General features: G+C 40.1%; 2 protein-coding genes across 3 annotated transcripts in view; one reads left to right on the plus strand and one right to left on the minus strand.

The window, feature by feature from the left end:
* rtn3 (reticulon 3) overlaps window positions 1-14,879 on the plus strand; it is a 37,201-nt gene extending 22,322 nt beyond the window's left edge. Inside the window, exons 5-9 of the mRNA XM_047599849.1 lie at window positions 2,616-2,754; window positions 7,087-7,156; window positions 7,547-7,593; window positions 10,127-10,185; window positions 10,707-14,879. Coding sequence (XP_047455805.1) covers window positions 2,616-2,754; window positions 7,087-7,156; window positions 7,547-7,593; window positions 10,127-10,185; window positions 10,707-10,755 — 364 coding nt within the window. The 3' untranslated portion in view covers window positions 10,756-14,879. The remainder of the gene's footprint in view (window positions 1-2,615; window positions 2,755-7,086; window positions 7,157-7,546; window positions 7,594-10,126; window positions 10,186-10,706) is intronic.
* A 1,104-nt stretch (window positions 14,880-15,983) lies between these two features.
* zfta (zinc finger translocation associated) lies at window positions 15,984-27,783 on the minus strand. Of its 2 annotated transcripts, none has more exons than XM_047571414.1 (5): window positions 26,944-27,783; window positions 25,147-25,662; window positions 22,593-23,000; window positions 21,075-21,530; window positions 15,984-20,198 (listed from the first exon to the last, which is right to left on the minus strand). In XM_047571414.1, exons 1-5 carry the CDS (start codon window positions 27,263-27,265, stop codon window positions 19,699-19,701), a joined length of 2,202 nt encoding a protein of 733 aa, XP_047427370.1. In that variant the 5' UTR covers window positions 27,266-27,783; the 3' UTR covers window positions 15,984-19,698. The 2 variants fall into 2 exon arrangements, with proteins under 2 accessions (XP_047427370.1, XP_047427379.1); XM_047571423.1 differs by having other exon boundaries at window positions 22,593-22,997; window positions 26,944-27,782.
* Window positions 27,784-27,965: the final 182 nt, after the last annotated feature.

The raw sequence follows: 27,965 nt of genomic DNA on the forward strand, positions 1-27,965 counted from the left end.
GACGCTATTGAAGCCTGTGACTCAAGCTAATGCTGCTAATCTCCATGTTCAACTGTCCCTTTTGGACACTCATTGGCCGTAACCATGGAGACGTCAGCTAGCTGTGATGTCACATACATACCTTCTATTATCCCTGGAATGAGGACATTGAGAGAATTGTTTGCACAAGTCGTTTACAGAAACAAGTCCAGGAAGTTTCCTATTTAAACCTCAAACTTTCCTCCAGCCTTTTAGAACTGAAGAAGCTACTCAGTTGAAACATCTTCTGAAAAAACTCCACAAGTCGAGTTGTCTTTTTTAAAAACGCTTTATGGATAAAAATACTTTTCTCAGCCATAAGATCAGCTGGCGGTCCATGCATTTTGGGCTTGTAGATATAAACTAAAACCACGTTGGGGTAGCATCAAAATGCCTTCGTCCTCTTCTGTTTTACTGGTAGTTGGCTAGAATCAGAGAAGAAGAGGAATCAAAATGTGTCTGCTGCGTGGATGAACTTTACTCTGATAAGTGAGTGGTGGTTGGTCAACCCCAAAGCTGACGAAAAACCAATGCTTGATTTGACCCTCAGGCAACCATTCATTTTGATTTTAACCCTTTAAAGGCCAGTTTGATTACAGTTTGATAAGTCAATGTTGTTCAACAGAAAAAATAAATAAATAAAAACATGAAAAACTAGCTATTTTCCATAAAACTAATGTTAGGGGCCTGGGGCATTTTTTTTCCCATCAATCTTGGGTATGACCAGATTATCTAAAATATGGACTTAATTGCATAATTAGATTTTGTGTAGCATCGAATTTAAAATTTTCGTGTGACCTTAGCGGGAAAAAAGTGTCCCATTGACTTCCATTATATCTACATTTTCAATCTCTCAGCTGTGACACAATAAAATCATTCATTCTGCAAAATTAGGTTTTCATTTAGGGGGAAAATGGTCAAATTTGTTCAACACTAACATGATCAAGGGTTGAAGGGTTAAAAGATCCTCAAAATGATTGAATTTTTGGTAGTTTTCTGAAGTACTGAAGAGATTTATGCAGAAAAAAAGAAAAGGTCACAAGAGGGTGGTAGATTAAACAGATGCCTGAGGGTTAAAACAAAACAAAAGTTCATTGGAGGCAGCGCCAAGGAGAAAAATCTTCCAGAGAGGGTTAGGGAGTTAGACCGAACATTTCTGGAGTAGAGAACAGGTTTTCATGAGCCAAGATACAAACTACCCTCTCCACACGACGTTAGCTTTAACAGAAATATTTATTTAAACACATCGCATACTGCCCACATGATCTAGAAGAATAAGAAAAGTAAGAATTAATGAGTCTCCATGGGAGGACTTTTAGTTCATTTCAGATTAAAAGGTCGGTATCAGCCCTTGGGTTGCTGTTTTCCACTGTCACTGCCTCTCACAAGCTGTTAAACTACACCTAGTGTTTAAGGCCGCTTCATTTCATAATGTTAGAGGTCAGGCCACATGATGCAACCTCTGCCTCGTCTGCTTTTATTTATAGAACTAGTTTCATGATGGAGTCAGGGCCCCGGGGGGGGAGAGACTTCACACAGAGAGTTCAGAACACAGCTTCTCTTCACAGCCATAACAACCAGCAATTTAGCCCCAAAACCAAAAACAAAACATGATGTAGCAGTTTAGAAATAGTCTCCTGACTTTCTGTCTGCGCCAAGGGAGCAGAAAGAAATGTCTCTTTATTCACTCGCTGCTGGTTAATGCCTCCTTTCTTTTCTATAATAATAATTTAGTTTATTTCTGAAGTAACCAGTATCCCGATATGTCTTCTGATTGCGTATCCGTCCCTGTAATTTCCCCATTGTGTTACACATTAAGGTTTTCTAATTCTATTTATAATTTCCACAACAGGTCTCTGACATTTTCAAATCTCCTAATAAGTGAGAAGCCAAATATAGATACAGACGCAGAAATGCATTGTTTGGTAATACAGATCAGTTTTCTTTCGACAGATCCAATATCAGTTCATAATGAATCATAAAAAGAGTGTATAACTCTGCAGTTGTAGAAAGTAATCCAAGGTAAAATGCTGCAGTAATGCTATAAATTTCAGAAAGAGAACAGTAGTTAAGTGAAAGTTTCTTTCCCAAGTGACCTGAAATATCTCTGAACCAAATCAGTTCTGGAAATCAGCAGCGATTCTCTGAAGCTTCATAGACCAATTTTCATTTATCATCAAAGCTTATCTCAGTGAAATGCAATAGTTTCTGAATCAATATCACAACTAAAGCCGGGAACACCAGGAATTCATTCCTTTAATTTCCCATTTAAGCCACTGAAAGGTTTTTAATTTAAACTTTCTACACAGTTTTATACTTAATACTAGTAAATTTAACAGGTAGGAGCTGAATTTGGTTGGTAGGATTTGTTCTGGTCTATTATAGTTTGAAACATAAAATAAATTAGAACTCGTATGTAAAGATAACTCATAAACATTCAGGGTCAGCAGCAAACCTTTTCAATAAAGATTTCTTTTATTCACTTATGTGGAGTTGCATTTGCATTATAAGTGAAATTAAAGAGGAAGTTGTATACTCCCATGGATCATTGAGTGGTGTAAAGAGTATTTATTTGTACTTCCTCCATCTCTGTGCAGGTCGCTGATAGATAAGGATGTCAGCATCCCTCCGGAGACTTTCCGCAAGCACGTGGACGCCAGTCTGGCCTACATCAACCGAGCCCTGAAGCAGATGAGCCGCCTCTTCCTGGTCGAGGACCTTGTGGACTCCCTAAAGGTGAGCGGCGTCAGAGGTTGCATGAGTTCAGATTATTTAATTTTTTTTAAAGTAAAGTGGTGAAAGTCAACTAGTCTCTAATGACGTCGCTAATAAAAACCCAGTAGAAAGTAATAATATCTCAGAGCATTTTTGAAAATGACCTTCAATCTAAGTTGAGCAGAGTATCTTGGATTTCATGAGGCAGACTTTACAGATTTTTTTATTTGATGTCTTATTGCTTATTTGAGCTCATCGTTATTCGTTCTATATTAATCTGGTAAATAGGTGAGACGAAAGCTTTCAGCTAACTAGATGGCACACATGTGGACACTGAGCAGTGCCCAGAGAACTGGTCGGTACCAGGAGGGAGGTCGGCCAAGGACAGCAGATTCTTTCTTGTGCCAAGAAATTAAAGGGCTAGCGACCACTTTGTGACAGCTCATGGGGATCCTAATAAAGAGTAGTGAATTTATTTGTATTTGTTCTGCTTGTATTGCACTTGGTGCAAACTTTTTTACAGTGGTACTTTAGGTTAGGCCTTAGGGTTAAGAGTTTGGGTTAGGACTTGGGGTTAAGAGTTTGGGGTAGGCCTTAGGGTTAAGAGTTCGGGTTAAGCCTTAGGGTTAAGCATTTGGGTTAGGCCTTAGGGTTAACAGTATGGGTTAGGTCTTGGGGTTAAGAGTTTGGGTAAGTCTTTAGGGTTCAGAGTTTGGGTTAGGCCTTAGGGTTAAGAGTTTTGTTTAGTCTTTAGGGTTCAGAGTTTGGGTTAGGCCTTAGGGTTAAGAGTTTGGGTTAGTCTTCAGGGTTAAGAGTTTGGGTTAGGCCTTAGGGTTAAGAGTTTGGGTTAGGCCTTAGGGTTAAGAGTTCGGGTTAAGCCTTAGGGTTAACAGTATGGGTTAGGCCTTGGGGTTAAGAGTTTGCGTTAGTCTTTAGGGTTAAGAGTTTGGGTTAGGCCTTAGGATTAAGAGTTTGGGTTAGTCTTTAGGGTTAAGAGTTTGGGTTAGGCCTTAGGGTTAAGAGTTTGCATTAGTCTTTAGGGTTAAGAGTTTGGGTTAGGCCTTAGGGTTAAGAGTTTGGGTTAGTCTTTAGGGTTAAGAGTTTGGGTTAGGCCTTAGGGTTAAGAGTTTGGGTTAGTCTTTAGGGTTAAGAGTTTGGGTTAGGCCTTAGGGTTAAGAGTTTGCGTTAGTCTTTAGGGTTAAGAGTTTGGGTTAGGCCTTAGGGTTAAGAGTTTGGGTTAGGCCTTAGGGTTAAGAGTTTGGGTTAGTCTTTAGGGTTAAGAGTTTGCGTTAGTCTTTAGGGTTAAGAGTTTTGGTTAGGCCTTAGGGTTTAGGCTTTTGGTTAGTCTTAGGGTTAAGAGTTTGGGTTAGTCTTTAGGGTTTTGGCTTTGATTTAAGGTTTAGGCTTTAGTGTTTAGGGTTAGTCCCCTGGACCCCTCATCTGTCTGCTAGGAGGCGTCCATGTTGATATTGTTACATCATCGTTGACATGAAAATATGAAAATATCACTGTACTGCAGTGGTGTGCTGTCGCTGTTATCCTCAGTTTTGATGGTTTTTCCTCCCTCTCGGTTCCACATCTCCTGGGTGAAGCCTTTTTATAGCTCTGATTGGTACAGCTACCAAGGTCGCTTCATCATACACTTATTCAATTAATCCCCGTAGTTAGGTCAGTTGGTTATTATCTTACAATCTTTTGGGATTTTCACGCCTATACTGTCACCACTACGTTATGACATAAAGGAATCTGCCTTCGTCTCATTAAAACAGAGGTTCGCAAACTTTTCTGGCCAACCTGCTGGTTTAATACACCCCCAGTGATCTTTACTACAAGTTTTCTGTGAATTTATATTTAAATATGCAAATGAAAGATTATCTACTTAAATTTGCACTAATTTGCATACATTTCCATAACAGACGTCTGAATACTGGCTACAGTGACGTTTAAAATTCTTGTTTCATTTTGTTAACGTATTAGATTTCCAGGTATTTACAGTGGAAATCTTGGATATCTCATCATCACTCCAGAAATCACAAAATACTGTTAACGGTCTAAAAAAAAATCTATTTTTATCACGTTTTAGGAGTAAAATGTTATATAAATCAGGCTCTGAATGATGCACGAAAAATACCCTCAATCCACACAAGCTTCCACTTTAACCCATTGACTCCCACACTAAGAAATACGATTAATTACGATTAAATATCATTAATTTTTAATCTTTATCAATAGTGTGCAGTGCAAACTGAGTATTTTGACACATATATACAAAATGTTCACATGATTGTACAGATTCATACAAAATAAATACTGAAGCTGTGTGATGTATATTTTTGATTAAAAAAAATTGTGTATCTTATAAACTGAATGACTAGAAATGATTAGAAAATGGATACAAATTGAGAAATTGAGTGTTTTGCTACTACAACTACAAATAGATCAACCGTGTAGTTACGATGCCAGTCAGAGGGTTAACCTCCTGAGGCCTGAGCTGAGCTCTTTGCTATGCATTTTCAGTTTAAAAGTAGTATAAAAAATAAGTCTTTGAACCGGAAGTGTGTTAGGGTTATTATTTTTTTTTTTTAAATATGTCCTCATGCGTGGACATGGGGATTATTTCACTCAATATTATAAAAAAAGTCACCAATATGTAACAGAATATAAAAATGTTAATTTTCATGTCTGTACATTGCTGTGCAAAAGCACAATTGCAAATAACATCATTAATTAGCAAGTCCTCAGTTGAGTACTTGCTAATTAGTGACGTTATAGCTCGTTACTATTTATAGAATTTGCTGCAGAATGAATCCACTGAAATGGACGCTATCGTGTTTTTACACCAACTAGTATCTGGTTAAGAGAATAAAAGTTTAAATGAAGCAGAAGAAGAAGCTGCCACAAACTTAAACCTTAACATCCCCATATGAGGACGCAGGGTCTCAGGAGGTTAAAGAGCAAAGAGGACGGATGACGGGCTCAGAGGCTGCAGCAACTTTAAATAACCGTTGCATTTCTGTCCTCACGTTCTCTTGGTTCCTCTCCCCCTTCATCGCTAACTTTGGTTTGTTCGTGTTAAAGGTTGGAGAAGAGATTTAAAAATAGACGAGGAGGAAGAATGTCTAACGTGCAGAGGACGATTATTTAATTTAATTAACTTGTTATCATGGGAAAACGGAGCAAACAGTATGTGTGAATTCATGGCCGCTCAGTTCTTCCATAGAGTCTGAGTCTGCAGCATAAATGAACTAAACTACCGGAGTTAACATGAGATTATAGCGAGTGGCCATCAGAGGACAAGTTGTTACGCTTCCACTTTTAAAACTGAAATGTATCCGAGCTCCACAGCAGATTTAGATCGCTGCCGCTCCAGAAGCCTCCCCCCAACCTCACCCCCACTTCACCCCTCCTCCCCCCTCCTCCCGTCGTTCAGATCCTCTGCCATGCTCTACTATGTGCACATAAATTATCTAATCGGACGTAAATTTAGTGTCTGTGAATTCAACGAGGGCCTCGTCCAAGCGGCTCTAGATCAGCTTTCACTCCGCTGACACACATTTAATCACATCATAGTAATAATTTATGGCCATTATTTTAAACCTGGGCTGAACTCGGATCAGAGGTCGGTGATTTTACGTCTCATGATAATGGGTTAAAATTAAACCCCGTTATTATTAATTATTATTTAATTAGTTTCCCAGAGTTTTTTGGCTTTATATTTTCTTTTTTCGTTGTCGCTCTCTCAACCTGTCGTGGATCTTATCATCACTTTTTTATTTGTAATTCTTTGTTTTTATCATTTTCCAAAACATAAAAACGGAATAAAAAGAAATATGATTAAAAGCATATAAATGATAAAGTAAAAATAATGAAACTACACGTTAAACAAGATTTTATTTTACATTTTTTATTAAAAACCTTTATATTTATTTATTTTTTAACCTTTTCCACAATATTGAAAGAGAACAAAAAATAATATGAAGAAAAGCATATAAATGATTAAATGAAAATAAACGTTAAAGAAAGGAAGGACGTCTTGGTTAAATTCATTATAAAATAAATTATTATATTTTATTAAAAACCTTTCATTTTATTTATTTTTAACATTTTCCACGATAACAGCATGTAAATGATTAAATAAAGATACTGAGGATACACAATAAACAAAGGAAGGACATTTATTATAAATTAAATGATCATGTTTTATTTATAGCCTTTTATTGGCTCATTTAATTAATAACAGGGGGTTTCTCAGAATAAATAACATCCTGGATGCTGTGGCTGTTGATCTTGTGGAGGAGTTGTGTGAAACGCTCCTAAAGGTTTATTTGTTGTTGTTGTTGTGTTTGTTTCCAGCTGGCTGTGGTCATGTGGCTGCTGACCTACGTTGGAGCCGTCTTCAATGGAATCACTATTCTCATCCTGGGTAAAACACCATCACACTCAGATAAAGTATCACTTCAACGTTCATCAATATTATATTAACTGCCTAAATTAACGGAAACCATCCTTGAAATACTGTGTTTTATGTGTATTTTAGTGTTTTAGTCCCATCATCTTGTAATATGTGGATGGTGAAAACATTTCTAGTAAAAATAACTACTGACTCCATGTAATAACAACAATAATAATAATACATTTTATTTACATAGAATTCTTTAAGAACTCAAAGACACTTTACAGACACAAAATAGTGTCAGTTTGGGATTCACAGGGATTCAGACGACTCGTATGGAAGCATCTTTTAAAACCTGTGAAATAAAAAGCAGGAAGGACCAATAAATAAAATAAGCTTTTGTCTTTTGTCTTTGTGCAGCTGACATCCTGCTGTTCGCTGTTCCTCCCGTCTACGAGAAGAACAAGGTGAGTTAACGATGCAAACCCATCTATTAACAACTATTTCGACAACAATGAAATAAGAAGTTTTGTTTGAGTCCGTCTTTAAATTACCGTAATAACATGAATATTGGATTTAGCAGCAGCTTCTGAAGCTCATCTACGTTAATATTAAACATTACATTGTTGAGACGTGGCTTTTAACGGACAAATGGAGGTAAAATTAAATAAAGTATCAGCGAATTAATCTAATTCAGGTTCTAACCATTCATCTTTAAATAATTTTAAATCTCCACGGTCTAAAAACATCAAGAGAACAAACATCGGTTTTTATTATTCGAGCCCAGAGTGTAATCGGCCTTCAGATCGTATATACGTAGAGGATATGCATTGACATCACAGCGTTTGTTTTTAGGGTGACCAGACGTTCACGATTTCTGGGGTCAGTCCCCGTTGTGGACTACCTGTCCCCGAAAATGTCCCCAATTTCAGCTTTTTATGAATGAGAGAAAAAAATGTTGCGCGCAGACTACAGTTATTACGGTAACTGGTCGCGCTGCTATTGACATCACAGACATAATAGTTTAAATATGAATAAATTTAACAAAATAAATGAATTATCCCTGTTTCTTCATTTAATCTTCATAACATTTAATTCTATTCTATTGTTAATTCCTCTGTCAACCGGAAGAAAATGTTGTGAACATGTGATTATGCATAAAAAAAATAAATACCGTAAAATAATAGATACGTCAGAATTCTGAAAAACACTGCGATATAGATTTTTAGTCATACCACCCAGCCCTACGAGGGTAACCAGAAATATTCATATTATTGGTTTATTGTTATTTATTGTTGGACCTCAAACAGTTACGGTTGTCGCCGTAACCATGGAGACTTCCGCTTGCTGTGATGTCACTTGCGTACCCTCCGTAATTTCACTACTTTTTACTTTTCTGTTTCATCTTCAAAACTCTTCACCTTGTTTGGTGTCATTCTTTTCAGCTCAACCTCACGTGTGTGACTTTACAATTATTTTTTCATTCTGACAAACTGTATTAACACTAAACCTAAAAAAGAAAAAGATTAAAACCATCAAATCCAAGAAGAAAAAATTAGATTTTTCACTCTGAAATTTGTTTATAAGCTTTTGAAATTCACATTTTTAGTTTTACATTTTAAGTTATAAAAATGGTTCCTTAAACATATTTGTAGTTTTCAAAATGTAACTTTTTCCTACTGGGATTTGATGGTTTTATTGTGGTTTTAGGTTCAATGTGTTAGTTTGTCAAAATGTTAAATGACACATGTGAGGTTGAGCTGAAGAGAATGAAACCAAACGAGGAACAAAATGAAGAGTTTTTAAGATGAAACATAGAGATAAAAGTTAAAGGAGGTCCAGGGTCCAGGACAATGATTCATTATCCCGTTAAACTCTGATCTACTGAACTCTCTACAAGGTTTAACCATGTAATCGTCAGCAGGAAACAGTGACTTCATCTGGTTCTTAGTTCAACTGACATGTTGTTGGTGGAAAGTCCAAACATTTCCCATGAGTCAGTTCTTAACTTCTCAGCATTTTTCTGGTCGATACTTGAAAGTGTCTTAGATACAAACTCTGAGTCACAAGCAGCACATGAGAATGAGGCCAAACCTCCACCTTAGTCTTCAACGGTGGCTCTGCGACCCCTAGAGGGTCTGCGGGGGCACTGCAGGGCGGGGGGGTCACAAAGTCTTTGGTTGATTAGACATTTATTATATATATGTTTTTAATTTTCTCCCACAAATTTAAATTTCTTCAAATACACATTAACATGAATCCCACATATTTTAGTAAATAAGGGATAGTTTGATATTGAATGTAAAGTGATAATAATAATAATAATAGTGTATATTTATAAATAGCACTAGTTTAATATAGAACACATATAGTAGGTAAAGGGTCCCTACTTAATCTCTCCATTAGTTTGGGGTCCTTGGTTTGTAAAACGTTGAAGACCCCTTGTTTAAAGTACTGTAAGGCGTAATAAAAAGAAAACAAAACACTTAATGATCTGATCAAACGTTTTTAAGGATGAGTTAGTGTTAAAGAACAGAGGAGCTTATTTCTATTTTGAGGTGGTTTTCAAGTTTTTTTAACCTCCTTCATCCTCCTCTCTACCTCCTCCTCCTTGTCAATGGCTCAGACTTGTAGTCCACTGGGTTAGTTGATAGAAAAATCACCCAGATTTTCTCCTGGACTGCGTCTTCTTCAACAGCGACTAAGACATCCAGTGATGTAGGGAGTGACGATCCAAAGTTTATCAGAAATGCATCTAAAATGCAGATTTTTTTTTTTACCATGTTGGTGTCACAAACCTAAAACCTAGTGTCCCCATATGAGGACACAGGAGGTTAGAGATGGTCCCTTTAACACCTAAACCTAAAAATGTCAACAAATGGTTTTCTGTGAGAATTGAACTTATTAATTATGATTTTTTTCAGTCCCAAATCTCTACAAACTTATTTTCTGTAAGTGCAGATAAACAAATGTTTAAAATCTGCCTTCTTCTTCTTCCAGACCCAGATCGATCAGTACATCGACCTGGTGCGTAACCAAGTCAACTCCACAATGGCCAAGTAAGTGTCTCCACTCAAGAGTTGACTGTTTAGATATAGGCTCAGTGCGAGGAGGTGGATAGGCCCGAGATAAATGGATTTCAGAACTATTTACTTCTCTGCCCTTAGATTCATTAATACACAGGACAAGATGTTACAATCCCTAATGCCATGAACTGAGGCAAAACTCATTCAGAAGCTCAGTCCAACTGAGGAATCAACCAGCGGTCTGCTACTAACTAGCCTAGCCTAGCCTAGCTTAGCCTAGCCTAGCCTAGCCAGCAGCAGTAGATAATAGGGGGTGATGGGACATGCAACTGCACTTTAACCAAACATCTCTCCCTTCTGCTAGGATCAGAAATAAAACACTACCAGACACCAGCTAATTAGCCTAGCCACAGAAGTAAAGATTACATATGACATTATTAGAAGCTTTGAGAACATCTGGGGTCTCTTCTAACATTTTCTAGAAAGAACTGACTTATACCGTGTGATGGAATTTTTATTTATTTATTTTTATTTTTTGTCTTTTTTTGTTGCAGGTTGCAAGAGAAACTTCCCGGAGCTGTGAAGCGAAGCAAAACTGAATGATCAGCTCCCACTAGAACCCCCCCTACCCCCCATACCCCCCCACCACCACCATTAGAAACCTCTACACCACCGTTTTCATCTCTTAAACCCCTCCCCTCCAGTCTAACTCCTCCTCCTCCTCCTCCTCCTCCTCCATCCACCATCACCTCCTCCTCTACTACACTGAACCTTGCTAGGTAGAAAATCTTTGAGCTACTCGATATTCAATGTAAAACTACTGTGCAGCTTAACTTTGCAAGCGTTTTAAAAAAAAAAAAAAAAAAAACAACTAAAAGGAAGGGCGCCGCTAGCCAGGAGTGGACGTAGCGCTAGTCCGCTAGTCCGCCGGTACGGAAGGGAGGGAGGGAGGGGTCCAGTGAACTAGACTGAATCTATGACCTGGTTTAGAGGGAGTCCGGGAGTTGGACAGGGGGGCGGCTACACAAAGCAAATGTCTGTACCACACATTTCCCAGAAGTTAAATGTCTAATTTAAGCTGGCGATGAAACGTTTAAAAAAGAAAAAAAAATGTAAATAAAAAAAAAAAAAGGAAATGAATAAACCGACCTGTCATGTGGCTATAGTCTTATCCTGCTCTCAGCCTGTTGTTGTTGTTATTGTTGTTGTTTCCATTCTACATTTACAGGCACCTTTTTTTTTTTTTTTTCTCGTGTATGTAACATTCTGCAATGCACTGAACTTTTAATTTAACTTTTTTTTTTTTTTCAAATCCACGAGCAGGTTGAAATAAATAAAAGGAGCCAGCTGTGATAATTTGGTCTAGTTCACCCTCTTTTGATCAGATGCAATTTTTTTTCCAATTTTTTTTTCAATTTTTTTTTTTTTTTTTTTTTTTGGGACAGTTTTCTGTATGTATATATAAATATAAACACACACACATTTAGGACAGGCTCGCTTTTTATATATATATATGTATCTGAAAAGGAAAGGTTCCCTTCCACGTACAGCGGCCCCGACTCGTCGTGTTGACGTTTGGATTCTTCTTCTTCTTCTTCTCACTGCTGCTTATTGATATTAACTATAGGACGGCTGTAGGAGTTTAAGTGTTACTGAGCTTCATCGTTTTTTTTTTTTAACTGGAGGTCCGCGAGAGTCCTTTCCTTTGAGGGGAAAAAGTAAATTTTTTGGGAACGTTTGACGAAGTTGAGCAACCCTCTCACCCCCCATCCCTCCCCCTCTGGAAGATGACGCAAACGTTTGGAGAGAAATCTTAATTTTTCAAATTCTGATTCAAATTAAAGGTAAAACCCCATTTAAATGCTTTAAAATCAAAGCTTAAAGGTTAAACATTAATTTATTGGGATATTGAAGACAAATAAAGGGACTTTAAGAAAATTCAATTGGACTTTGAGGAAATTAATATTGCTACAAGCGTAAAAACAAATATTTGTTGTTTTTTAAAAAAACATAAGTTATCGTCGTAATTAAACAGAATAATATTTAGGGGCGGGTATTGGCAATGACCTCAAGATACGATATGTATCACGATACTTGACTCACGATACGATACATGCGATATTAAGATATTGCAATATATTACAATATTCTACATATTTCACTGAGAAATTTTAAATGCAGCTTAAAATACATGTTGCATATATATAGATCAGATGAAATCAGTGATAATTCATTGGACAAATTGAGTCAAAAAACAAGATTAATCCAAATGATGATGAATTTATTTCACTCACACACAGAAAAAGCGGCGGTAGGTGTGGAAGTCGTTCACGATCGGCACAAAACATGACTCGTTTTTCTTTTTCTTTAAAAAAAAAAAAAGTTAAAACATTCAAAATTGATATTGTATCTGAAGAAAAAGTATCGCGATATATCGCCATATCGATATTTTTTCCCCACCCCTACGATATTATTCCTGTAATTTGATTCTAAAAATAAATAAATCAAAAGACAAACACATTCTGCTTCTAAGAAAGACTTTAAATATCCAGAAGGTTTTGGGGAGTAGAGGGTGGGGGGGCGTGGGGGGGTCACGTGTGATTCTGAATAAAGAGCTGTAGCTGGAACAAAGATGGCCGCCGTTTGTGGAGTGGTTCTTGTAAAGTTTGTCTCTTCTTCTTTTTTCTTTTCTTTTTTTGTCATTTTTACTGACTGCCGTTAAGTGCATGTCATAGATTCTCGCCCGTTACTTAGGCTGTATCATGTTCTCCACATCGTTTTAATACGATTAGTACTCGTGTTATTGTAATCTTCTTGTTTTTTCTGAGCCGTGGTGACGTGTTGGCGCTGCCGCTACGTCTCCACGTGTAGGTGGTGTATAGGTGGTGTATAGGTGGTAAAGGGTCTGCACGCGTCTCCCCTGAATGAAAAACTGAATGGTCGACAAAGTCACAACACGCAGCAGCTACTTCTAAATACTTCTACTCTGACATGTAGCTGAAGTGTGTTGAAGGTTTATCGTTTTTTTTTTTAGTTTTCTAATTTGTGCATGATGTCCACAAGTCACGGTCGACTCTCGGTGCATGTAGTGCGTCTCATTCAAATATGCAAACGATCCCGTTGGGAGATGAAGAAGAAAGGCGACTGGACTTGTAACTTGTAGACTTTCTTGTTTCATTCAAGTCTTTGGTTTCTAGAGGATCAGAAACCCACGCGACTGGAGACACGTGGAAACGGAATCAACAAAGTACGAAAATTATGTAGAAGACGGTGATTTTTCAATGAAAATAAATAGTATTTCTAATTTGTCCACTTAAATATCGCAATAAAAATGTATAAATTTCATCCCCACACAACTATTGTCTCTTAACGACCAGAAGCGCGCAATGTATGTAAACAGAATTAGCTAGTGCAAAACTTACGTAGAAGACTGAGATTTTTCAATTAAAATAATTTGTCTAATTTGTCCACCGAAATATTGCAATAAAAACGTCTACATTTCAAAAACCTCTCAAATATCTAAAGCTAAAACACTTTGACGCTGTCATGACGTGTTTTGTCAGGAGGAAAGATCTAAAAGTTTTTCGCAAATGTGCAAATTGAAACCGTTTTTTTTTTCGCCTTTCACTGGAGATGATGCAGGGAGTCATGTGACCAGTTCAAGTCGAGACTTATGGGATGTTGCGAGACTTTATGAGGGTTACAGCTCATCAGTAAAACATATTTAAATGGAAACGCGTACAAATTTATCGCAATTTTAGAAATATCGCTTTTATTTAGTGGAAAAAAACTAATGGAAACGCAGCTAATGAGGCTAATTTTCTTCTTCTTTTTAATGAAAGTTTTTCAAATCTGGAGTTGTCATTATTTTTAGGTTATTATGACTTATTTTACTAGTCCAGTAAGATAAGATTAAATTAATTCCAAGGTGCATCAATAGGAACTTAGTTGGGAAATAAATAATTCACAGTTTGAGCTCCGTACATTTTCAAAAAGTAAATAAATAAAAATAAAACTTCACCCTCAAATAAATGTGTGGACTTTTTTTTTCTTTTTTCTTATTTTATTTTTTGTTTCCTCTAGAAACCGAAGACTCGGATGAAATGAAAAAAGAAAGTTCCCTTTTTGTTTTTGAATTACAGGCTGGTGAATCCCATTTTTTTTAACTTATTCGTGCGCGGAGAAGTTTGCAGCTTTGAAATCCATTGTTTCAAATGACACAAAAAATAAATAATAATAAAAAAAAATAATTGTGACACTTCCATTTTGTTGAAGCAGAGAATAAATCCTGTCTTTATTCTAGTTGTGCTTTTAGGATAATTATTTTTTTGCATTTTGATATTCATGCGTCTGACCTCAGTTCTCGAGTGTAGTTCTTTTTTTTTTTTTCGCTATCAGAAAGAAATTAAGTTCAGGCCGCGTCACCTGTGGTTTATTTCTGTAGAGTGTAATACATGATATGAATAAATCTTTCTTTGTTCCCCTCACAGCATGTCGCTTATCTCCTGTTTCGTCTCGTGTGTCTTTCCCTCTCTCTTTTCTTTTTGTTTCATCTCTCTTTCACTAACATCAGCTCTGTTTTGTATTAGCTATGGTTCCGATTTTTAAAGCTTTGGGAAATAAAATGTTGCAGGAAAGAGATGAAAATTAAAAAAAAAAAATAAGTAAAAAGTATGTGGTCTCTGTACTGATGTTAAAGTGAAATTAATAAAAACACCTCAAACGTCTGCTCGTGGGTCTGCTCACTTTTTTTTTTTTAATCTCCGGGTTTAAGAGAGAATTTAAATCGTGTGAGTCAATGAGGATTAGAAATATCTAAAATAGGAAGATTTGAGAGTCTGCTCATGTGTCGCAGTGTTTGGGTGGAGGGAGGGGGATTATAGCTTCTAATTTTAGCCACGCATGCTAAAACCATACAGCGGCAGTAATAGTCACTTGACCCCCACCCCCCAACACTGGTGTCATTTATTACATAATGGAATCGAGCTGTAACCCTTTAATCCCTTGTTATAAAATCAGATGCACCTGCTTCTTCTTTAATATGGACTTGAAATCTGCTTGAATTTTTTTTTAAAAAAAGACAAAAGTAATTCAGCCTCTCTCTCCATCTCTGATAAGTAGCAGAAAAACAAATATATATAACTTATTAGTCTATATACGGCAATCAGCCATAACATTATGACCACCTTTCTAATGGAGATCTTCAGAGAATGGACATGGGCCTTCTGAGGGGGTCCTGAATGATGTTAGTGGGCTGGGGGGGACTTTGGGTCCTATGGGTTGAGGGGAGGGGCCTCTATGGTGGATCATCCCACAGATACCTGATCACTTTGAGATCTAGTGAATTTGGAGGCCAGGTCAACACCTTGTGCTGTTTACATGTTTTTTTTTAGTTGTTCCTGAAGGGTTTTTGTGTGTCTGTCTGTCTCAGGCTGTATCCTGCTATGGGGTGGGGGGGTGTCTGGTCTGGTCTAGGTGGGTGCTACATGTTCAAGTAACATCCACATGAATGAATGAATGAATGAATGAATGAATGCCAGATACAAAAGCAGCAGAGCATTGAATTTTCACAAGATGGTTTAAATGTTATTTACTTCTCCCACATGTGGTCATAATGTTGTGGCTGATCCAACTGGGTCGACCAGGTGAGCAACATCTCGTCTTTGCGCCCAAACTTCTGATTCTTGACGGATTAAGATCAGAGACGACCTCTGGAAGACGGTTTAAATGTTTAAATGATGGTTTATATGTTATTTACTTCCCCCGTCGGTGGTCGTAATGTTATGGCTGATAGGTAATGGAAAGGTCACACAGCAGCAGCAGCACCAGGCTCGGTGGTGTGGAGTATTTATTCAAAGATCTCTGAGGAGAGGATGCATAATGTCACATGTCGGCCATGTACAGATGAAACACAATATAAACACACAAACACACAAACAAACATCAGGTCTCACTTCATTCATTTCACTGTAACTCACTTGATTTTAAATAATTAAGTGCTTTCTTGGATGGGAGCTGCTCCAATTCATCAACTCTTCCTTTAATCGTCCTTTTAATAGTTTGTGTCGGTACGACAACGTAACGAGGCCACGAGCTCAACCTGATCAACAAATAGTGAAAATAACTGTGAAAGAACAAAGTCAAAACGTTTTGTTAAGGAAATAAAAAGTCACACTACCAGAGACGGAATAAATCACATGGTCGATCCCTGAACGGACCAATCAGAGTTCAGAACAAACTTTCCACTGCAAAAATGTTGTCAAATTTTCGAAATATTAGAGATTATTTCTTAAACATTAGTTACAGTTACGTTTTTGTCATGATTTTCTTTTTTATGGAATATCACAACTCTTATGATGCAAGTTTTTTTGCTTTTCTAATAGAAAGAAAGATTTTTTTCTTTTATAATTTTTTGTTGTAAATGTCAGTGCGTTAAGCCCCGCCCACACAATCTGTGATACGCTTAAAATAACGTTTTTCTTACTCGCAGGTCACATTCTCTTGTTATATCACTGTTTCTTCTCATTATGTTTTGGGATTTTTTTTTTTTTTGGTTTACAACTGTACCTAAAACATTTAAATAATAATAATAATGATAATTCTAACAGCAAAAAACAAAAGCTTCCAGTCCCAACTCACTTTTTGTCATGTGTGTTAGATATTCCTCCTGTCATTTTGTTGTAAATGTCACTGTTAAGCCCCGCCCACATGTTTTGATTGGTCCGAGCTGCAAAAAATTTTATTATTATAAATATATATGTTCTAAATATTATATGAGTATTTATGAAAAATTAAGTTTTTTCTTAGGACAGGTCGCCTTCCACCTTCAATTTTTTTTTGTTTTTCTTTCCTAATTGTTATTTAATTATATTCTTATCAGAGTGTGAGTTATTAACGAGAGATTTGGATTTGATTACAGGACGTTATTCATCAGGAGAAATAAAGACTTCTGCACCCTATTAGATCGTCCTTCAGCCATTTTGTTGTATACATTGTAACGAAGAGAATCCAAACCAAATTTTGCAAAAATTTGTTATGCAAAAATTTTGTGGAATTAACTAAATATTATATAAGATGATTTCTTTAATGTTATTTAATAGATAATAATTAAAGTAATGCTTTTTTGCTTACAGTTTTTTTGTAAATAATTGCTACTAAATTTTTTCAGAGTATGAGTTTAATAACAAGCAATTAATTACGAGGGATGATTCAACCGACAGAGAAATAAAGACCTCTGTAAAAATTCTGTACTTAACATACTTAACATTGCTTTTTATTTTTTGCAATGTTACAACTCTGGTCATTGTAATGTTACGTTCTCTGGTAATGAGACTTTTTAATCCAATAATTTGATGTTTTTTGCTTAAAACTGATTCTAAGAATAATAATAAAAATCACAATCCCAATCAATTTTTTTCTTGAAACTAAAATAAATCTTTTTTTTCCCTCTTTTTCTTTTACTATGTGACATTTTCTCCCAAAAATACTATATTCACTAAGAAAAAAAAAAATTGACTTTGTTCTTAATTTTCCGCTGGTTTTGGCCCCAGTTCTCTTGTCGCCTACACAATAAAGAGCCGACACACGTGTGAATTATCTTGCCTGAATGGAAACTGATGAAATGGTTTGTTGATTCAAAAAACTAAAAATAACAAATGAACTGAATCCCTGAGTTACATCGTTTCAGGTGAAGACGTGACGTTTTATGGCAGACTTTTTCTTTCTCTTTTCTTGCATAAACTTTGTACAGTGAATGAAACAAAACAACAACGTGAAGCGAAACCGAAGCTGGAGCGAATTTCTTTCAACGCAGAAGTCCTAAACGACGAGTCGCTCTTCCCGGCCTCCGTCGAAATCTTGAGTCGAGTAGTAGAAAAAACTGGGCCTAATTACAAACGTGTTTTTGTAGATACCAGAGTGCATAAAAGTGCTCGTATAAAGGAAAAATAAATTTATATATTTACATATTGTGCAGCTTTTAGCGAACGTGAGTTGTGGGTGATGAAATAAAAGGACCGACAGAGATAACATATCTCATTATAAAGAAGGAGTGAGAGGAGGGCTTTCTCTGTCACTGTAAACAAGGAATTAAATAAGACTGGAGGTCTGGACTCACTTACTGCTTTCATTGTCTTCAGCATTAAACATCAAAACGCAGTCTCATTCATCTGGCTGCACATCGGGAAACTTGGGGTTTAGTACATTTCTCTTTTTTGTTTTTGTTCTTTTGTCTTTTCCTTGGAGGGGGACAAAGTGCTGTGTTGTCTTCAGACAATATTTTCTCGGACTAGTTCACCTCCCCCGAAAACTGTGGTTCTAACTTCCTGAGAGAAGACTCAGGCCCCCGGGCCAGAAACAAGCCCCCGACTTTACCTCCTCTGTAAATGTCTTTAAATATTTCACTGTGTTTGACTCATAGCAGGAAAAAAGAACAATTCATTTACATTCACCGCCACCACGTCGACGATACAGTTTAATTCGTTTGTGTTCGGTATTAAGCTCGTTCAGACCCGACACAAACAGAATGTGTGTGGCTTCCTAGTTTTATATCTGAGCTTCAGTTTTTTGCACGATTCGTAGCATTCAACGTAAAATAATAAAACACTTGCAAAGGTAACCTGTATTTCAGCGAGAGGGCTGTCTGATGAAATTTTACTAGGACCACATATTTAAAAAAAAATCAAAAATGTTCCTTTTGCGTAATGTTTCTGGTGTAGATTTTGGAAATTGTGTCCAACACCTGGTTCTGTTGGAGTGAATACTTGGATCTGAGCTCATTTTATATATATATATATTGTAGATGCTACGCTAAAGTCGGGAAATGTATCTTTTAATGACAGCAATTGTTTTAAAATCTGGAGGTAACACAGGACGTTTGCTCGTAGTTAGCAAGCTTGCTAACGCTAATGGTTAGCTAGCTTTGCATACACTCATGGCTAGCAAGCTTGCTAACGCTAATGGTTAGCTAGCTTGCTAACACTCGTGGTTACCAAGCTTTGCAAACGCTCGTGGTTAGCTAGCTTGCTAACACTCGTGGTTTGCAAAGCTTGCTAACACTCGTGGTTAGCTAGTTTGCAAACGTTTTTATATTTACTTTAGATATTTTTTTACGTACCGTGGCTAGCAAGCATGCACATCTCTGCAAAATATCGCAGGTGACTTTATCCATATCCATAAAGTCGTGTTTTGGGGAGATGCTGGCGGGAGAAATTAGCCAAGTTATTTTTGCTCCCTGGCAGTTTTTGGCACCGATTTTCAAGGTTCAACTGATTCCTCTCGGCTCATCTGGCTCGATTACGTTACATTTTAGGTTTTTATAGTACCAACGGGAACTCAGTGGTAAATAAATAATTTTTTTATAGAGTTCCATACAACCATGTGGTTGCTGGAGATGTGCAAACGAAGCCTTACTTTGAAAATTTGAGTGGCTGGACTAATAATTAACATGTACCTGAATTTGCCATTAAGAACGTAATTGGAGGGGGTGGGGGGGGGCGGGGTTGTTTCTGAACAGGGGCCATGTAAGGAGGAGGGAAAGCCCTTTTTCTAAGTGCCAAAGTGTGCTGGAGGGGGGGCCAGCTCCGAGTGGCCGTGGTCCTGGGAGGAGAAGCAGTCGTCCGAGTGGATGAAGTGCAGCGCCGTCTGGTTGTAGCTGAGCAGGGCCTGCTGCTTGTCCTCGGGGCTGTAGAACAGGGAGTGGGGGTGGACCTGCTGGATGTGCCTCTTGATGGTGCTGACCTTCAGCGTGGCCAGCGTGGCCCCGCACACCATGCAGATCAGGCCGTGCCTCCTGCAGTCGTAGTCCATCAGATACTCCATCCTCCAGCGTACCTGGTAGTTCCTCCTCTGGTCCTTGCCGGGGTAGTGGCCGTGACGGGACGGCGTCGCTGCACCGCCGCCACCGCTGCCGTCCCTCGACTTGCCCTTCCCTCCGCTCACCCCTTCCTCCAGTTTCACCGCTTTGCCGGCGGCGTTGAGGTCGGGGGCCGCGTGGTTGTTCATCCCCCCCGACGTGTTGAGGACGTCGGCTTCGCCCAGGTTGATTTCTGAAGAGGAGAACGTTTAAACCATCTCAGTAACAGACGGCGCCTCTGCTCCGCACTCACCACCTCACGTTTTCATCGTAAATACATGTAAATCATCACGTGAGGCAACAAATCATTTTAAATTAAACTTCAGTGACGTTGATGAGCTTCAGCAGGACCTAAACATCAGCAATAAATAACAGATATCAAATAATGAACGGAAGAAAAACAATATTGCTCTCCTACTGTACTTTTATGACATATTTAATAACTCACATATCAAATGACAAATCCTGATTATCTACTATAATTATAATTAATTATATTTTATAATGTACGGACTGGACTTTAAGACTCATATTATTACTGTATATCTTGTTATACACATTTATCACATTACATTATTTTATTATTAAAGTTTATATTTAAAATAATATTTATTTAAATCAATTTCCATATTTCTATTTACTTTAGATATTTTATATATTTTTGTATATTTTTTATTTACTTTAGATATTTTATATATATTTTTTGTATATTTTATATGACTTTTTAATTTTTTAAAAAATATATTATTGTGTGCCACCCAGCTTTTTATTTGCTATGTATTTCTGTTTTTTCTCTCTGTCCCGTTCCATCTGTTGTTGTTTTTTTTCTTTTTTTTTAGGTCTTAATTTTTAGGCCTAATTGGGGTCTGGTGCTGATTGCTTGGTTCAACCCCAGATTGTCCAGGCTCCACATTAAAGGGGGGGACCAGCTGGAGGTCCCAGCCTCTGCTGCTCTCTTAGATTTGCACGTCGTCTATACTTCGCATAATATAAACTAAACATCCAGTAACTAAGAAACGAACCCTGAAACACGAACACGCCTAAAGTTTGTTAAGATAAAGCCTCTGACCGTCTTGTATCCGCGTGCCGTCACTGGAGTTGTCTTTGGTCCAGGCTGCAGCCATGGCCTCCCTGTCCTGCCTGCTCAGGGCCGTGGTCTCCGGGTGCCGTTCCTGGATGTGGCGGCGGAAGCTGCTGACCTTGGTTTCGTGCAGGACCTGAGAGCACACCATGCAGAAGGTGCCCTGGCCCCGGGGCCCGTAGGCCACCAGGTAGTCCAGGCGGAGCCGCCACGGGTCGCCGCCGCGCAGCCGCCTCTTCCTGGGCTGGCGGACCGGCGGGGGCCCCTGCTGGGGGGCGCCCACGCCGCCGTCCTCGCCGATCAGACACGTGTCCTGAGTTAAAGTGCCGTCGCTTTCTGGGTACAAGTCGGTCTTGATCTGGATGGTCTCCATGTCCCCGGCAAAGAGGTCCAACGCGCCGTCTTTGGTGTCGGGCTCTGGTTTGATTACGTTCTCCGACTCTTCTGTTAATGACAAAACAAAACCCGGTTAAAGACAAATACACGTAGAGACGGACATCGATGCCTCGATACTGATTCTGTCATCAGTTCCTCCCGTTGAGTGTTTGGTCTGGAGAAAGGAGGCGTTCATGGTTTCGTGTAAACAGCAGAAGTTTGAAGGAGTTTCTAAACGAGAGATAAGAGCTCGTGTAAGTAAACAAACAGTAAAGTGGGACTCTCTGCTGGGACGTGTTGACTCCCACGGTATTTAATAACGGAGGAGGTCTGGAGATGCAGACGTTTGTTTACGAGTCGTCTTTCGCGAAAGCTTCCGTGAAAGTTTCTGTCGTCTGTGTTGAAAGTGAAACAGGAAACTAAAAATACTCAGACCGACTCACACCGGCGCAGGTTTCGTACATAGGTTACACTGTCTAGTCCCAGGTTCTGGTTGTCAAATTCAAATTAATCAAGTTGTCCACGATTAAATCAACAAGAGAAACAAGAAGGGTTCGGACGAATCTCTTCCATTAGTGGAGAAGATTAAAACTAACAGAAAAACCTACAACTCTAAAAGAAGGGTTAGGGTAGATTTTTTATGGATTTATTTTTATGGATTTAAAACTCTAATAACATTCAGCACTTTACCAATAGCATTTATTTTATTTTTATAATTATTATTTTATTTGATTTATCTACATTTTGTATTGTTATTTTACTCTGTCTCCTTGCAACCGTCACTTTGTGGAACCAACTGCAATATCACAAATTACCCTGAATCTAAATTATAGTAAAAAAAATATTTACAAAATTAAAACTAAAGCCGGTTTTGTTATGTTATAAACTAAATAAATATAGTAAAAAAATGTGATTATGGGCGAGGGATGATGGGATGTCCAGGCTGCTCGGCTCACCCCGTTACCGTGGTAACGCTGATCCAGATAAGCAGTGATAAACAGGGTGGGATGGAGGGAGGGGGGGATTTGAGCTTGTGACGTCAATACTTCTTAAAGGTCAGGTTGGTTTCAACACTTTCCTACATCCATCAGGACTCATTCACACTGTTTGTCTCTGGGTCATGGTTCTCACCGTGAGTCTGAGCCCAGGCCTGGAGGATGCAGTGCTTCTCCTCGGAGCTGAACACCAGGGAGTTCGGGTGGGTGTCCAACACGTGGCTCTTGATGTGGTCCAGGTGGAGCGAGGGCAGCTCCGCCCCGCACACCATGCAGAGGAGGCGCCCGGCCTCGGCCTCGTACTCCATCAGGAACTCCTGGCGGAACCAGGCGTGCAGGGAGTCGTTCAGGTAGCGCTCCAGGGTCTGAGCCGACGGCCCGGGGAGGTCGTTGTCGTGGTCGTGGTCGTGGTCATGGTCGTCGTCCTCCTCCTCCTCCTCTTCCTCCTCCCGGGGCTCGGGGGCTTCGCCCTCCACAGAGTGGGGAGACTTACTGGGGGGTGGTTGGGTCTGCTCCTGAGGTGTCACTGGGTCTGGAGCTTCTGCTTAGGAGTTAGAAAAAGACGAGAACCGATAGAGTTACTGGAGTTGCTCTTGTTGCTCTTGAGAGCTTCATCACCAACAAGTTCAGGTGTGGACACGTTTGTCTTGTGTTACCATCGATGTTTAACCCTTTATAGGGGAATCTTTGAAACAGCTGGAAAGTTCAACCCTACACCAGGAGGCTTCAACACTTTTCAAACCAAGGACCCAAACTGGTACACCCAACATAAAATATGTTGGGGAAATTAAAGACAGTTAAATAGCGGGAAAATAGCGGGAAAATTGGAAAAAATATACAAAAATGTATAATCAACCAAAGATTTTGCGACCCCACCCCCTTGCAGTCCACAGACCCTTTAGGGGTCGCCAACCCCCTTTTGAAGACCATATATATGACCATATATGGTTCCTTGCCCTTAAGGGGTAAACAAACGTAAACATGTGTTTGGAGCATTAGGACATAAGAGCTGATTCACACAACATTATCACATTAGACAACATTAGGACACTTCTTGCCTTGTCTTGTCGACCACATTAGACCCTGATTAGACCTGAGGACATTTTGGTACGACTGACGTATTAATATTTTTCTGGTAGGAGTGTGCACTCGCTGTTATTCCTATCTGTGTATGCAAACAGGTGTATGCCGTAGCTGACGTTTGATTGGCCGGTTTTTCCCCAATTTTCTGCCAATTGGATAATTATTAGATAATACATTAGTTGATGGTTTTTCTTTAGGACTTGAGTTATGGTTTAAGAGCAGTCGGAGTAAAGTGCCATTCCTGTTTTTTTGATATTTTCAGTTAGAATCATCTTGTTAAATCGTTTTTTTTGTTTTCCCTTTGACACATTTTGTCCTTGTGGCTACTTTGGACTTGGGGAAGATTTTTTTATGTTACGTCCCAAACCCAAAGACTGGGCGTAACAGTGTCCTTGATCTTCTCTAAATCTCGGCACTCAAGTGACCAAATATGGTTCTTTGCCCCATAAAGGGTTAAAGAGGACTGGACTGCAAATGAGGTGTGGCTGCAGTAGTTTACCGCCACCAACTGCAATTAAAACCGATCAGAAAGGTTCAACAGAGAATCTACCTCCTGCATCATTTGAAGAAGTTCAACCTGCACCTCTTCCATCACCATCTGGTACGAGGACAGACTGTGGCGCATTATTCAGTTTGCTGAGGGGTCCGATTGTCTGCACCCTGACTTCCCGTCAGGACGTGTACGTGGACAGGAAAGACTCCCACCCCAGTGGACCAGGGGTTGTAGAGACCAGTCAACATGATAATACCAATGTTTCATGACCTGGCATTCATTCACGTGGATCAGGGCTGGACAGTTCATTTCTACAGGGGTCCACATGGAAAATCTTTTGATAAGGTGCTACTGGTTACCAGAAGTATAAGAATATTCTGTAACTTTTTATTTAAATTTATGAATTTTGGTGTAGGTTGAAGAGGAAAATGTAACGCAGTGGAATGTTGGAAACTTTGTCCTCTTTATAAAGCTTCGGGGAACCAAAAAGGGACCATGTAGCTACATGAATCACTTTCTGTACTCAACAAATCTCAATAAATGTTTTTAATAAATATCAAGAAGCTGTCTCAATCATCCTTTTTGAAGAATGGCTTTTCAAAATAAAAGCAGCACAGTTGTATTGCACACACAGCACATACTGACATACTTTTGGGCAAGACAAGGACGCCCAAAGGGCCGTAAAATCCCCAGGTCTGGTAGATCATTCATTCATTCATATCCCATAACCGTTTGCCCTGTAAAGAGTCACTGGGCAAGAGGCAAGGTACCCCCTGGACACGTCTCCGGTCTCTAAATGGGGCTAACACAGAAAGACAACCGTTTACACTCACGTCTACGTCCGATTTAGAATCACCGATGAACCTAACGAGCAGCACAAGGTGTTGACCTGGCCTCCAAATTCACTAGATCCCAAAATGATCCCGTCTCTGTGGGATGATCCACCATAGAGACCCCTCCCCTCAACCCGTAGGACCCAAAGACCCCCAACTAACAACATTCAGGACCCTCTCAGAAGGTCCATTCTCTGATGACTCTTCCGGAGACACAAGGGGAGACCTTTTAACTGACTCGCGCTGCCACCATGTGTAAGACGAGGAAAACTTCTACCCACCAGCAGCATGTTGGCTTAAGTGCATCATCTCGTCCCCGTCCTGGACCGAAGGCCCGGCAGCCGGGCCGTACGACCTCTGGCCCCCGCCCAGGCTGAGGTGGCTCTCCCACCCGGAGCGGATCACCTCCTTGTCGGCGGCGCTCCACAGCAGGGAGTCCGGGTGCTTCTGCCTGATGTGCCTCTTGATGGTGCTGAGCTTCAGCGTGGCCAGCGAGCTGCCGCACACCATGCAGATCATGCCGTGCCTCTGGGGGTCGAAGTCCATGAGGTACTCGCTGCGCCAGTACTCGTGGTAGTAGCGGCGGTGGTCGCGGCCGGGGATCCGGCTCAGGCCCGGGCGCGAGGCCCTCTGGACCCGGGGCTTGCGAGCCGAGGGCCCGGGGGCCGGGGAGATCAGCAGTGGCTGGTCGGGGCCCTCGGTGATGCTCCAGTAGCTGGTGGCTGGCGATCGGGCGGGCGTGACCAGGCCGGCCTCCGACTCCTCCTCGCCATGGCCGTTGGCGACGCCGTCCTCTTCTGGCGGGGACGGGAGAAAAGACACATCCATGTTATTAACGCACCTTAAAGACACTGTCCAATTATCTGTGCGTAAGATTTCATTTCATTAACAACTTCTGATATGAACCTGACCTACGTCTGGTCCGGATTCATCTAAGGCTCATTAGACGCCATAACCACTCAGTCTGGGCCGTGTCTTCCTACCGGTCGGGTCGACTTTGTTTTCCTACTTCCCGCTTCACTTTCAACAACTGAATCTTTCGGTGAAATTTCGCCAAGAGACGAGTCGTACGAATGTTCATATCTCCGAACCTCCTCAACCTTGAACCTTTCCCCCGTGTGCTTCGTCTTCACTGACGCCAAACAATCATTTTGGAAAATCCACAGAGGTGGAGAAACAGCGGGAAGTACTAAAGAAGAAACATGCTACAGGTTCTTAAATGGTTCTTTGTACGTTTATATGGTTCTACAAAGACCTGTATCTGTATCTATTTATATATAATATTGCACATAGAGAAATTACAAATAGTTTTGTAATACACATGGTGTCTAGACTTATAACGGTGGCTCACAGCTACGTTTCTGGGGAGGTGGACGTCAGACTATGGCATTAGGGTTTACATAGTATTTTATCTCATCTCATTTTTATTCCAGTAGTATTTTAGTTGATTTACTTGTTATGTTATTATTTTATTTCCTGGTATTGCTTGGTATTATTATTTTTATCCCAGTGTTATTTTAATTAATTGACTGATATCTTATGTTTTCTTATCTTATCTTTATTCCAGTATTATTTTCGTTTATTGCTTGTTATCTTGTCTTATCTTGTCCTAGTCCCAGTGTAATTTAATTTTATTTCCTGATATCTTATCTTATCTTATCTTATCTTATCTTATCTTATCTTATCTTATCTTAGCTTGTCTTAATGATTCTAATATCTTATCTGCTGGTATGTTATCTTGTGAGTTGTTGTCTTGTGTCCAGTGTTACTGGAGTTCACCGCTGGGCCTGTGCCGTCTCCCTCCACTAGGGGTCCTCTGTGAGCCTGCCTGGCTGCCTGGGTGCTGTTGAGCCTTTGTTTATAGGAGCCACAGAGACGGAGGGGCCATGCTGCTCCACGGCTTTGTCCCTGACACGGATTAACTGGCTGCCTGACAATGGCCGTGCGTCTCTGACAGCCACGCAGACCCACGCACACGCGCGCGCACACACACGAGAAAAGCAAAACAAAAACAAGAAAGGAGGCAAAAAAAAAATATACATTGTGCCATGTACCACTTTTGTTTCCTCTCCCTTTACCTCCCAAGTCACTCTCCTCTTGCGTCGCTTCCTCCTCTCCGCTTATTATTAATGAGAGCAGCTCAGGCTGCTCGGCGCACCGGAGGTCCACGGGCTCGCTCTGCGCCTCCGAGTCCCTCTCCTCCATCACCGGCCCCGGTCCTGGTCCTGGTCCTGGCCCTGATCCTGGCCCTGGTCCTGGTCCCGGTCCTGGCCGCCGCTGCTTTAATCTAATTCCTCCTCCTCCTTCTTCTTCTTCTTCTTCTTCTTCTTCTTCTCCTTCCCTCCGTGGATCGGTGCATTTCACAGCCGCGGGGACACGTTCACGCCGTCCGACGCGCATCTGGCACAGGGCGCACTAACGCGAGCCCATCGCTGAGGAGGAACCCGTGGCCCCCCTCAAACCCACCCACCGACACCGACACCACACCACGCCACGCCGCGGGAGCCAAGTTAACTTTTCATCAAATCACACAATCATGAATAAATATGTGGCGGAGTGCCGCGCGTCGTCGTCCCCGGGTGGAAGCGCCTCGGCGCGGGCCTCCAGTCATGTATTTTTAAGGCTATTGCTGGTCTTCGGGGTGGGGAGCCGGACTAGGGGCCCCTGGGGCTCCTTAAGGGGCTCCTGGGTAAATTTAAAGAGACAGTAGCAGCGGTAGTCGGCGATGCACACCCACCCCGGGGGGGAGGAGGAGGGAGGCAGCGGCTAATACTGATAAGCTGCTAACGCTGCTGCTGCTGTTCCGTCACAGTCGTGGGCTGAGGACACGCGGTCCTGCGTGGAAAACCAGGGCCCCACGGAGCTCCAGCTCACAGTGTTTGGACCCGGGGATCCCACGAAGTCTATCTATCTATCTATCTATCTATCTATCTATCTATCTATCTATCTATCTATCTATCTATCTGCTTTATTACATAATATAATATCTCTCTCTCAATGTATATACATATATATTTTTATAGATTATATATATGTATATATATATTATATATAGATTAGATCCATTTTTATATTATTTTTTATCGCACTCTGTAAATAG

Source organism: Mugil cephalus, chromosome 1 (genome assembly GCF_022458985.1).
Source record: "Mugil cephalus isolate CIBA_MC_2020 chromosome 1, CIBA_Mcephalus_1.1, whole genome shotgun sequence".
NCBI lineage: Eukaryota > Metazoa > Chordata > Actinopteri > Mugiliformes > Mugilidae > Mugil > Mugil cephalus.

Excerpts from the sequence above, each read along its gene's own strand:
- zfta (XM_047571414.1), bottom strand. The coding sequence starts at position 27,265 with ATGCGCGTCGGACGGCGTGAACGTGTCCCCGCGGCTGTGAAATGCACC. Across the intron at positions 25,663-26,943 it reads AGAGGAGAGTGACTTGGGAG|AAGAGGACGGCGTCGCCAAC; the intron begins GTAAAGGGAGAG and ends CGTCCCCGCCAG. Across the intron at positions 21,531-22,592 it reads GGCCTGGGCTCAGACTCACG|AAGAGTCGGAGAACGTAATC; the intron begins GTGAGAACCATG and ends TGTCATTAACAG.